At 32.9% G+C, this 13,978-nt stretch overlaps 1 protein-coding gene across 1 annotated transcript; it reads right to left on the bottom strand.

Annotated features, from left to right (window-relative positions):
* Positions 1-335: 335 nt before the first annotated feature.
* On the bottom strand, positions 336-4,022 carry LOC149158798 (uncharacterized). Its single transcript, XM_089436317.1, has 2 exons — positions 3,668-4,022; positions 336-1,196 (listed from the first exon to the last, which is right to left on the bottom strand). Exons 1-2 carry the CDS (start codon positions 3,857-3,859, stop codon positions 624-626), a joined length of 765 nt encoding a protein of 254 aa, XP_089292443.1. The 5' UTR covers positions 3,860-4,022; the 3' UTR covers positions 336-623.
* Positions 4,023-13,978: the final 9,956 nt, after the last annotated feature.

Raw genomic sequence — 13,978 nt, 5'->3', positions numbered from 1 at the left:
ATTTTATTATTGTTATAATTAATTTAAATTTTATTTTTTTTCATCACTCAAAATATTTACATAACATGGACAACTTCCATCTCTTGGAGCAATTTTTTTTATCAATATTCTTATTGTATTTCATTTTTAATTTTAATACCTTAAATCCCTTAAACTCTTCATCTTATATAGAGAACTTCAACCGTTACAATAGACGATCTTATACTGTATATGATATTGTATACCATCATTTTCATAACTTTGCAATCCCCTCTGCAAATAAACTATAAACTTTTCATAACTTTGCAATTCCCTCTGCAAATATACTATAAACTTTACCTTTGATAGGGTGAGAATTTAAACCACAAAGTTTTTTTATTCTTCCAAATAGTTTCAACATATGTGATAATCAGAATTCTTCCAAATTCTAACTATCAGAATGAATGCTGCACCATTCTTTTATTTCCAGGAAATCCTGCAACACCAACCGTAAATATTTTGATGATCCTCATTCAAACTCAGTTGCTTGTAGTTTCCATAAACACTAAACATGTAATCACTAAACATGACTCATATTTATTATGAGTCATGCATCTCTGCAAAGTTATTACAATGTGAGATGTGAAGCACCAGCTATTCGTATTCTAGATAATGCGATAGTAGTCTTTACATTTCTTGACCTCCTCCATTGTGTCGTCTGATCTGATTTCAGAATCCTTAGATCCGAAGACAAAATCAAGATTGTACAGAGCAGGCACCATTGTCACGCATGACAAGACCACAGGTACCGGTCCCAAAATCCACAGAAGCAGGGGGCAAGCAACGTAGAGCGTTCTGGTGGCTATGGTGTTGAAGATACAACCCCTCTCAAAGAGCTGAGTAACATAATCCGGAGTGATCAAGCAGGGCTCATGCAGTGGAATATTTACGAGGATATTGACCTGAGTCAAGAAACGGAGAGACAGTGAGCTGAAGAAAAAACTGAAGAGCAAGAATACTAATGGTGTGGCATATTTGAGAGCCACTATTCGTTCGTTGTGGTAGCCACCAAAAACTTCAAGTTCCTTGAAGGGATTAGGCTGCTTGAAACTGTAGGTGCTGCTGATGACTGCGCCCAGTCCTGTAGTGAGGACGACGGAAATGGTGCCCACCAGGGTGGAAGCCATTATACTGTTTCTCATTGTCTGGATTGCAAGAATGTTCTTCTTATCATTGTCCTGCGTGCATGTGTCACCATCCAACCAGGAATCAATTTATACTTCATGTGTATATATTCATGAGATGGGGGTGAAACTGCATCACCCACCAGCAATCAAATTACCAGCAACGAATGTGCATATGTTTATGGGATCTAGGTGAAAATCTTGTAAAAGGTTTATCTTCTGCCAATTTTTGATAAAAAGCTTTGAAATTTTCGGATTTCAGTTGGATGAAAAAATGAGGAGTGTAATAGGGTGATTTGCCTAGCTATTAACCCAAAATTCCTTAATTACATTTGAAGAAATTTAGATGTAAATTTCAATGTTACTGTATGATTTCCAATTTAATCATAAAAGTTTATGTTTTCTAATTTATTATAGATTTTGGAGGGTTTTTTGGTTTTTTTCTTTCTAATTTATTTGGCTTTGAAATTAAAAGTTTAAGTTGTGAACTCTTCACAATCAAAATGCCCTAGGGGTTATTCAGGATGTTGAATCTATATATACAGTCAAAAATTCCAAAAATATATATATTAGTATCTATTGCAGATTTTGGAATACCTTTTGAATTTGATAAGATATAGTCAATGTCAAATAGTTGATTACTGTTTGAATTAGTTTGAGTTGGTTTGGACAAATTTCTAGAATATTTCAGAATATTTGAATTAGTTTGGACAAATTTCTAGAATACTTAAGAATTTGCAATCTACATAAAGATAACCCAAAAATACTTAATATTCACATCATAGTTCATCTACATTTTGTCATCTTTATGTGGTTTCCAGATTCTGGAAAATTAGGGAATTATGATCACCAAATAGCTTGGTTATATCTAATTTTCTTTCAATAATAATAGTGAATTAATTAATTTTCCTTCAAAAATAGTGATGATTTCTCTTCTTCATTCATCCATATTTATTATTTGTTTTTAATTTTATTATAACATTTTAATTTTAAATTGAATAGTGAAGATTTTTTTTATGATTCAGTTGTGAATTAATATAAGTCAAAAATACTTAATATTCACATCATAGTTCATCTACATTCAACCATTTTAAATTTATTATAACATTTTAATTTTAATTTTTAATTGAACAGTAAGAATGTTTTTTATAATTCAGTTGTGAATTAGTAATATTATTAATTGTGATTCACAAATGCCAACTGTATCATCATTATGATTGAAGAAAAATTTAACCCAATCATCATTATTAATTAGATATAACCAAGCTATCGAATCTGCACAATATTCCAGAATCTGAAAATCCTCATAATGATGAACCAAAAACACTTCAAAATCACATCTCAGTTCATCAACATTTATTGTAGGCTTTTAAGTTTACTATAACCATTTAAATTCTATTTATTAAATAGTGGGAGACTTTTTATAATTCAGTTGTGAATTAGTAGTATTCTTAATTGGTACTCACAAATGTCAGATGACTCATAGTTATTATTGAAAAAAAAAGAGGTATAACCAATTTATTTGGAATAACCTATCGGTAATCAGTAAGGATGCAGATTTTCATTTTTATTGCAAGCTTTTGAGTTTTGGGTTTTTAACCCGTTTACTTTTAACTCGTTTACTTAAATCTTAGATCTTACGGAAAACTTATTCCCTTATATCTTAAAAAAATCTCTTAATCTAATAAACAGAGTTTTAAACCATACTCCAAAATCAACCTCCCAAACCAAATTTTTAAATCTTTTTAAACGTTCTGTCCAAATTTTAGATTTCTAAGTTCTAACCCATTGCATTCTACAGCTCTCACTTTATGTTCAAAGAATAGTGAAGTAAAAGCAATGTTAGCAGGGTATCATGATCCAAGTGCAGTACACAGGAAGGAAGTTCATGAAAAAACATTGGGAATAACAGAGTAAATCACACTTCTGTCATTCAGGAGCTATATCTTCTCTGTTTATAATGGTATTTTTGAAATTTTAAAGCATCTTTAATATAGCAATCTAATGAGAGGGTAAAGTAAACCATTTAGGATCTCAGATCACAATTTAATGTGTTTTTTTCCTTCAATTTTTCACAGATAGCTTGAGTTTAAGGTTTGATTGTTGAAGAAAAACGATCATCAAGATTGTGTAAAGATAGAGACTAAATTCTACACTAATCTAGCTAATAAAATTTAAGTTAACTTCAATACAACTCTTGAAGTGTAACATCACAATTTCAATGATTTTTTAGATTCTCTTTTAATTGAAATGAATTTAAGATTCAATTAACTTCAATGTTAGCTGGGAAAACAATCTCATTTACTTATAAAATGCAAAATAAAGATTAAATCCTACACCAACGAACCAATTAAATAGGTTAATTTCACTCTTAACTTATCCTTAAAGCAAACATACATCAAATCTTTGAAGCATCTCCATCCTAGGTATACAACCAGAGATTTCCAATACCCATTGCCACATATTTGCATCAAACCATATCCATGAATGTAAAGTTTTCTGAAATACCAAGCTAAGAATCTTACCTCCATCATGGATTCAACCCAAATACGCCTTCCCACGCTATTAACGCCAATTACTGTATTGTGAGGGCTTGTCTTAGCTTTATACCACAAGAAAACATGGTACAGAACTAACGTGAGAACTGCCAGAGGTACCAGAACAAGGTCGATGTAGAAATTTTTCCACTCCATCTCTCTGATCAGCCTGAATACCATGTAATAATAACAACAGTTTGTTCCTTAAATGGATTGGGAGTTTTAAAACGTCTGGGCTCCCCGGACAAAGCCTGTACTCCTCTGGACTCCACAGGTGGAGAGGAAGCAGCGCCGAACTTTATTTAAAATGTAAAGGGCCTTTAGAATATTTGCCATTATTAGATGAGGAATCAGACCCACGTGTACCGCCATTTATGCTTTGTGGAGCACTCGTGAAGGTGAAAGCAAATAAAGTCAGACGAGGACGTGGCCACTAACTCATGATTCCTCATTTTATTGCACCACGGCTCTGTTTTCTGTAATGGGATTCTATTTTCTCTGATGGCCACACGATACGGAACGTGCAGCACTACTGATACTGGAACTGTGAGTTCAAAGAAAATGGCTGACTCGGTCCTCACTATGCCGCGATCAACTCCGATTGCACTTTCGAATTCACCTATCATTATGATATTCTCCGTAAAAAGGACGAGAGAAAGGATTTAAAAAATCAATTGAAAAGGAGCGGCACGCCCAATTGATTAAAGGTCTTACGTTTTGAATGATTCCATTGAGTCAGGTTACCCACTTTTGGTCATTTTAGTGTCACATCATTTCCAATTATGGTAATTTTAGTCACATTTTTTATAATTTATTAGTGGTGGGAAATATTTAGAATTGTTATTGAAATTAAAGTTATAATTGCAATTTTTTTATAATTGTTATTTAGAATATCTTAAATTAAAGTTTATTATATTTAAATTTTTATTTAAAAGAGTTAGGTTTAATGGTTAAAAGTCTCGAGTTTTTCACTATTGGATAAGTTTTAAGAGCTTGATTTGGAGTTAAAGGACATTTTAAAATAGCCAAAAGATACTTTGAAGTAGTGATTGAAAGTAGAGTCGCATTAAATTACAGGATTATTAAGTTTAAAAACGTTTTATGATTAAATTTTTATAATATTTATAAAGAGAATATTTCTTAATTTTTAATATTAATTATTTTCTTGTTGTTATATTTTTAATATTACATGATTTAATTTTAATAAAAATAATTATATTTGATTATTAGGAAAAACTGAAATGGAGTATAGCTAGGGTCTAGATAAACTTTCAAACAACTCAATAGAGGCTTATGGATTGTTGCAAGCCCTGAAGGAAAAACTGAAATGGAGTATAGGTAAGCTCTAGACAAACTTTCAAACAACTCAATAGAGGCTTATGGATTGTTGCAAGGTCTAACTCTGGCCAAAGAAGCAACAATAGAAAACTTGGTGGTGTTGGGATACTCTTTGAAATAGATTTGACATCTTGTTCAAGAAACACTACCTAAAGATGGCAAATTCAAAGTATAATCAATTGAATTCAAGCTATGATATTAGCCTTCTCAAGCATAAGGTTCTATCATGTGTTGTGATCAAACAACTTTGCAAGCAAGGGTAACTTTAGATGAAGGGGTCCTTATCTAGAATGGTACCCCCTTCAATTCAATCATTCCATAGTCATTGGCTGAGAAACTTCATCAAAATATAATTTGGGAGTGGGATATAAGGACCAACAAGGCCCCTCCCCAAAAATTTAACTATATTCTACAGTGAACTTCATTCAATATAAATGAAATATGCAATAGATGTGTGGAGACATGTTGGATTCATATTGCTCAGTGACCTCTACTGCCACGTAATCCCCTCATCAGGCGCTCACATACTATACTTATTAAGGGCGAAGGCTTTGTATTAGTGGGTGCTAAAAGTGGATTAATGCATACAACATATAAGGGAATCACGGTCGAGTTGATAGTCTTCAAAGGTTTTAATATGTTGTTCTCAGAGGATTATTGTTTATTTGGTCAAGATTCGCTATAGTGTGAGTGTTGGTGTGGAGAATGGGATAAGTCCCTCTGCACTGCCTCCTCCCTTAGCCTCTCGGACTCAAGCCATTGGAAGGATGCCCATTGGCGCAGTACTCTTCACAATAGTGCGACTTCTCCCTTCAAGCGATACATTTTTTATGACAGCCACTAATGGAGCGCAACAGGTAATCAATTTTACCATGTTGATTTGGGTAATTTCCTCCTTGCTTATGTATCAGAGTTGCCTTAAATTCAAGATGATGATATATTGTTGACATAGAATGAAGCTTCAGTTTTAGAAATTTCTCCCTCTTGGTGTCTTTTCAACCTTACTTGGTCAAAATTCTCTACTTGAGATTCTAAGGAAGTTTGTATACTAGGGTTGGCCCTCTGTGGAGATTTCATCATTTTTAAGGCTAAGCACATCTCTATTTTTCATTCTTTGTAGTGTTGAGAGAAGGTTCATCTTGCGACCATGGAAAATTTTAGGGGCTAACATTCGCCCATGGGCTAATTTTCTATACTTTTTCCAAAAAAAAGATTCGCTAATTTCCATTTTTCTGTAAAAATGATTTGCCCAAATTTTATAGAATAAAATTATTTTACCCTAAAAATCGCCAAAACATTATATATAGACTATATAAAAATATTATAAATTTGAATATTTTTACAAAAATATCTCCAAACATTTTATAGATTTCATATTATGGACTAGTGGGATTCACCAAGGTTTCTAAACTTTAAGATAAATTTTCATCCTTAAAATTTTTCTTGCCTGCAACTAACTTTTCTCTTCCTTTGTGGGCTTCCCAATGATATTGTTCAGGCTATGGATACTTGGGACCAAGGAGATTTAAGTGATTTTTTAGTTATGAAAACTTTGGAGCAACATTTAGATAGGATAGAGGCCAACCAAGTGTTGCTTTGTACAAAATTGAATCATGTTCCAGATGTTTCAATAAATGCTTTAGAGAAGATCATGGAGGATTGGTTCAACCAAAACAAAATGGATGACGAGCTAGCAAAACACAATGGATGATGAGCTAGATGTCCTTAGGCAGCTACTAGAGTGCTACTAGAGGACCTACAAGTATTCTTATCTCAGCAAATTTCTTCCAATTCATCTGAAAAAAGCAATGGTAATAATTTTATGTTGGATTTGAATGTTCCTATCCTGGAGGAGAACAACGATGATGTTTAGTCAAGAGAAAATGTCAAAATTTTGCTATGCAATGTAAATTTTGTAAGATTTACAGGTATTTTGGAGTGTACACCTCCAAAGACCTAGTGTTTCTTAGGTTAGTTAGCAGGCAGAGAGTTAAGAAAAATAAAGATGGGAAAGAAGTTACAGGTATAGTTGATCTCAATAGAATCTCTATATAAATACATGTTGTATAAGTCATGATCCAAGTATGAATTTTATATATATATATATATATATATATATATATATTCATGAGCAAATAACCAGGAAGATCCACCTGAAGGGGTCACATCCCATTGGCTTATTAGCAGAGCCTAACCCTAAGGGTGTCAAGGAGAATTGACCCCGTGACCTCCAATTACCAAGGTGCTCTAGCAATGGAACTCGACCAATTGAGCTAACCCTCGGAGTTTTTTAGGAAAATCTGGGCAGATCAACCCGAAGAGATCACATCTCATCGGCTTACTAATAGAGCCTAACCCTGAGGGCATCGAGGAGAATTAACCACATGACCTTCTATTGACAAAGTACTTTAACAACAAATACTCAACCAATTAAAATAACTCTCAAAACTATATATATATAATTTTATAAAAAAATAAATATATATATATATATATATATATATAATTAAAAAAGTAATATCAAAACTTTAAAAAAACCACTTCCACTAGACAATAAATTTACCAAAAAGATTAAACTCGTCTCCTTTCCCTCACTAATCATCATAATCAACTAGTTTTGAAACTATCTACTATAGTCCGTAAGACATAATAATCAACTAGTCCATAAGTCATAATAATCAACTAGTAGTTTTTGACACTATCTACTATAGTCCATAAGTCATATGTCAAAAGGTTAATTAAGTTATCATTTAGTTAATAAGTAATTTTAATGATTCCCTAATTTTATGGTTACTTTGTAAGCAATCCCACAGTAATTTACATGAGAGACTTTTGATATCTACTATAGTCCATAAGTCATATGTCAAAAGGTTAATAAGTAATTTTAATGATTCTCTAATTTTATGGTTCCTTTGTAAGCAATCCCACACAAATATACATGAGAGACTTTTGATATAAATTTTGTATTGAAGTTAATAACATTTTTATGGAATATATATGATCTAAAATTTCATATTTGCATATAGTTTATTGTTGTTTTATTAGCATAAATTTATTTTAAAGTATATGTATGAGTGAAAAGAGTAATCATTTTTTATGTGAAAATGTTTTTTAAAATGTAATTAAAAATAAAATAAAATAAAAACCTATTTTTAAAATTAAATTTTGTTTATCACTTAATAAATATAAATATAAAGTTTATGGGAATTTGGATAGATCGTGAGCGGGTTTGTTGTTATGGTATTCTTAGATTATAAGTTATTGGTTCAATTCTCGAGATTATTTGGGTGTTATTCTTGGACATGACCATGATGTAGCCTCACCATTGTCAAACTTACAAAAAAAATTATAAATATGAAATTTACAAAAATTTGTATTAATATAATTTTAGTAATAATATTTATATTATTTATAGTTCCATATGGATTATATTAAGATATTATTTATACATAAATTGAGTTAAGATTTTATATTCTCAATTATTAATATAATATTGAAAAAACTATATACTTTCAACTATATTATCTATACATATATTATATTTATTATTTTGATATTATGATATCCCCTAACTTGAAGTTTATGTGTAAACAAATTGTATATATTTGTTTTCATGTTTTCCTGTTTAATTTTGAAAGACCTATGAAGAACTTAACTATCATTATTTTATTATTGAGAAGGAATGATTGTAAATTTGTATTTAAGATGTTGATAATAAATAAAAAGGTTTGGAAATTAGTACACTTGGTTGAAAGAGATGATGCTACAAATTAATGATGTATATTAATTACCTAGTATTAAGTCCTATGAATCTAACTTGAATGATTAGATTAATTGTGAATTATGGAATTGGGCAATTTATCACTTCTCTAAAAGACAAGATGTTATCATTGGGAGTGGGAAGTAAAGTTCATTTATAAGCTAGAAATTACCTGTCACTTGTTGGTGAGGTGGAGATAGTTACTAACTACCAAAATGAATGGTCACTTTGTCTTGGAGAGACTCATGTGAAGCAAGTGAAAAAGACAAAAACAGTAAACAAATTGCAGTCAGTTGTGCTCAAAGAGAGACATTTTGGAAGAAGTTTCAAGAATAAGAGGAGATGAGTAATCTAATATTAATTTTCTAAATTTGTCAAACTTCAAGTGAGTATTTTGAATCCTTCTTATGTACAAGATTTGTAAACTAAAATAGTATGGGTTCAGAGATATATATATATATATATTTCTCAAGTAGGTAGATTAGATTAAACGAACTCTGAAAAAAGGAACATATAGAGCGAACATGTATAGTTGAACTTTTGTATAGAAAATGAGAAAGAAAATATTACTATAGATGTAACATTGTAAATGCATTTCTTGTTTGCAGTGTGTGTGGTTATAATTACTATACAGAGGCGAACTCCAATAGTAACAAGTAGTTGTTATTCCATTTTACTGTAAATAATTCTGTAAGAATTATAATAAGTAATACTGAGAAGGATTGATATATCCGAGAAGAGGTATACATATATAGTTACTGAAAACTTATGTAAGCAAAGATCTGTGGAAAAAATTGTAATACAAGTGATCGATGTATGTGCATGAAATTCTTAAAAGGATGTCTTAAGGACAATAAGGAAAAACGATAGAATATTTCTTTAGATTTCTAATTTAATTTTAGAAAGACTAAAAGAAAGAGATTGTACTATAATACAAAACACTAAAATCATAAACAGAAGATTTTCTTAAAAGTCTCATCGTACATATGCAAATAGAATATGAACAAAAAGTTTATAAATATACATTTATATTCAACTCAGCCATATAAAAATGATTTCATTCTACTGTAATAATTACAGTTGCGGAATGGAAAATCATGAAATCATGTTTCCCATGATGGTGACACAAGAAATCATTCGACCTGGTAAGTGACAATTGAAACTTTTACATGAGTAAGAAGAACACGGAGTCTCCTCATAGAAATAAGCAGTCTGTAAAGAATTTGCAGGTCAGATATTACCTGCCAATATATGCCAGAAACCAAAAGACTATATTAAAAGTTTATAAATATTTATATATTTATAAACGAGGGAATTATTAAATATTTTCAAAGGGATTGTTAAAATACTGTGAAGGTAATATTAAAAATAAATACTTTAATAGGGTTCAAAATATAAAAGACCTAGTCATTCCCTTGTGTCGAAAGAAATGAAGTTAGCAAAAATGTAAAAAAAACCATGTTAAAATCAATGTAACACAACTTAGATAAGTATATAGTAAAAATTAACAAAGGAAGTATGTAATTACATGGATTACTGAGACTAATATACAAAGTTATAACTACTTGAAGAAATAGGATGAATATCTTGGAAAACCCTAAGCGTTAGGGTATGAAATTGTAAATTTGAACTTAGACAAATTGGTAGAGTCGAATATAAATATAAATTATAAAATTTAAATTTAAATATAAGTTGACAAAGAAGAACTAGAGCAGCCTTGGTATGTCTAAGGTTGGAAGAAATCCCTAACCCCAAAACATATCTTAACATAATAGAAGCACAAAAGAAAAACCTTGTTATAAATAATATTAAACAAAGTCTTTTGGTAGAAATCACATGAGAGAATTTTTTTTTGGCCAAAGCGTTTCGAACCAACAAGTGTGGTTCATCATCATGACTAGATGAAGAGGAAGACCATGGCATATAAGACTGTATATTGTCTTATACGGCCAATCATCGCATAAAAGATGACAAATTTCTAACCTTGAGGTTAGGACAACAAAAAAAACATGGGAAAAAAACCCCATAAAGAGTTTCAGAGGCAACGACAATTATCACAAGAAATTATATGTATATATTACTTGAAGGATGATAAGCCACTCAACGGAATAGTAAGAGTATGAAAGTTTGGGGTTTCAGTGGCCTCTCCAACGAATATCCAACTTAGAAAAACAAATAATTCCCAATAACCAGAAATTAAAAACCCAAAATCTATATTTGAAATTTATAAAAGAAACCAAGGATTAAACAAGGGTTTTACCTTAGAAGAATACTTGAGAGATATTGCTTCACGAAAACAGGAAAATTAGTGCTTAGAATGAGAAATTGTTCATTATTACATTGACAAATTCTGGAATGTCCTTCATGGTCGACGTTCAAGGATCTATAGAAACTCTTCAGTAGAGAAACACCTTGAATGTGACAGCAAACACCTAATAAAGCCAAGACTGAGGGAGTTAGTTCATGAAAAATTAAACCCTAATGAATCGTGGCACTTAAACAACTTAAAAATGAAAGTGGCGGCATAACAAAAGGATTACATCTAGTATAACCCTTGGAAAATTTAAACAGTTAAATGTAACAAACCACCCAAGTTTCCCCAATGGGATGGTTGTTACTTGTTAATCTAACTCCTCTTGTCTTTGTGAGAAGAATATATTATGTGTTATCAAATTATTATTTTTTCTTCTCTTCCTTGCTATATATATATATATACATATATATATATATAGAGAGAGAGAGAGAGAGATAATGAAATTTTTAATATATTGGTATGTATGTATACTTAAGATCCAAATCTATGTCGTGCCTATCCAAATCTAATGGCCATAATGAGAGAAGAAGGATCGACAATCATCATCTTATGCGCTCCAAATTCATGGATTCCGCTAAATTAACACACTCACCAGTTAACTTGTCGGAGGGGTGTCACAATCGTGGTTCCAATTCAGGGTTTCAGGATCTTGATCTGACGGCCCGCATTGATTCGGCTCCATCCAATGTCCTAAGGAAATTTCTCCACCCCATCTACCTCCCCGCTGACATCATATGGGAGGGGTGTCATAAAACCTCTCCACCGTCTAATCTTATTGATCTCTATCATTCATTTTCGTGATGGCCCCGCCACATCCCCTTGATTTTGTCCCAAAGCCCTCCTCTTTTGTACCCCTTTACGCTTCCAGGATCATTGAGTTGGGATGACCTATCAGGTGGGACCACCTCTCCACCAACCATGGTACATGCTCTGCCAACACGACTAGACTTATGTCATCAAACATGTTTTATCCTGACGCTCACCTTGCTTCCCATGTGCGCACCTCTAAAATGGAACATTTGGGCCATTCAAAACTGTGGGTCATTCCCTTCTGCATTCCATATCTTCAGATTGGCCCACCTGGTTATGACACCACATCATCACGTCACTTGCTACCCTGGAATTCTCCTTACACACTCCTTTTGGACTTTCAGGATATAGCCTCTAGGATGAAATGTTCCATAGGCTCCAATCTTAGCCAATGGGGACACCCCTCTGCCTCTAAGCTTTAGGACTAGCTAGCCCAATTCTCGGTCATCCCTGCACCCTTTTCTCATGCACTCTCGTTAATGACCCGGGAATTGATCCGCATGGCCAACTTGTTGAATGGCTCACCTCTCGGCCAATGACGTAACCATCAGGTTGATGTGTTTGCCAATGCATCATGGCTAACATCATCCCTACTAATCCCTTTTGTGATGCAAACTAACCTTCCAAGATAGAAGCTCCAGACCACATCACCTTCCCTTCCTCCAATAGCGATGACGGGAAATCTTGGGCGCTCCAATACCAAGTTTCCATGGCTAGGGTTCTGCTAGGTTGAAGGGTAAGGTTAATCGGCTAAATTATAAATTTAAGTCTCTACACTCCTTTGTCACGACACTACTCATATTTGATCATTGTCATGGCCCATCCGAAGAGAACTTATCATATCTTGAGAAATGCACTCGATCTTGGTATCAGTGATTATCACAAGATCTAGCCTCTATTTTGCGCCTATCACCTCTCATAAGTCTCTTTGATTATGGCTCGGTCGCGATGGTTATGCGATCATCAATATCTCCATCAACATTCAGTAATGGTTGTGGTGGATTACTAAAGAACCTATCGGCACTACCCATTTTGAGCTTAAGCTAAATCCTCTCCAATGAGTTCCTGACCTTTAAACATTCCTCATATCAGGACAAGGGATTCTAGGAATGTCCATGCTGGTGATATGTTAGCTTCCCTCTACCAAGGACTTGTAGTGAACGCCCTAAGGGCCTCCACCTATCCTACTACACGCCAGGAGCTCCATGCTTCTAATAAAGCCTACAAGAAGTTCTATAGTGCCACTAAAGGGAGAGGGTGTGTACTAGAGGTGACACAGGACCATCAACGTTGGTTCCCCTAGGGAGAGGGTGTGTACTATTGAAAATGCAAGGTTGAGAAGCCTCTAAAGTAAAGTCACAGGTTACTATAGCTAAAAGAGGAAGTCATCCTTGGAATCAACGGATTCCTTATAAACTTATTCACGAGCTTGTAACCTGTATATATATACATACATCTATATATGTATGTAAGAACCCTATCAACAGACTGCCTTCATTGTAAATTTTACTATGTAATAAAAGGGTTAATACACTATAGATTGTAATGGTGGAATTTGGTTCTTATGAACCGTTCTGATGCCTTTAACCTGTGTACATTTTTAAGTCCATAGGGACCCTTTCAATGCTTTTAGCATTTCATAGCATATCAATCATTCATGTTATATCAATGACACAGTCATGTATTTCCCAAAGCATTCCATTGCAAACTAGGAATGCAACACACCCTATTCATCATATTTATAAACATTATTCCAGTTCAGATATGCAAACAGATGGTCATTTAGGGATATAAGCATCATTTCAATCGGGCAATGCAAACACATGTTCATTATAGATATAGGCACCATTTCACTCTAGAAATGAAACAGATACATGCATTATCAGTTAGGAAAATATAGAAAGATCATTTATCTTGTAATTTCCAAGGCAACTAAGTCTAGGACAAGGAATCTCCACCCAACCAAAGGCGACTTGCAGCAAAGCTCACTTGCAATTGTCACCCCCCGAGTCAGATTCTAGAGACTGAAGAGCTTGCATAAATGATTGAAACACTAACTACCAATTTAAAACAGGGA

Source organism: Pinus tabuliformis, chromosome 5_2 (genome assembly GCF_031772625.1).
Source record: "Pinus tabuliformis cultivar Carrire ecotype Pingquan chromosome 5_2, CPIR1, whole genome shotgun sequence".
Classification (NCBI taxonomy): domain Eukaryota; kingdom Viridiplantae; phylum Streptophyta; class Pinopsida; order Pinales; family Pinaceae; genus Pinus; species Pinus tabuliformis.
Note: the sequence above shows the minus strand (reverse complement) of the source record. Positions and strands in the feature narration are given on the sequence as shown.

Coding starts and splice junctions, on each gene's coding strand:
- LOC149158798 (XM_089436317.1), bottom strand. CDS start 3,859: ATGGTATTCAGGCTGATCAGAGAGATGGAGTGGAAAAATTTCTACATC. Junction 1,197..3,667: donor GGGTTGAATCCATGATGGAG/GTAAGATTCTTA, acceptor ACATGCACGCAG/GACAATGATAAGAAGAACAT.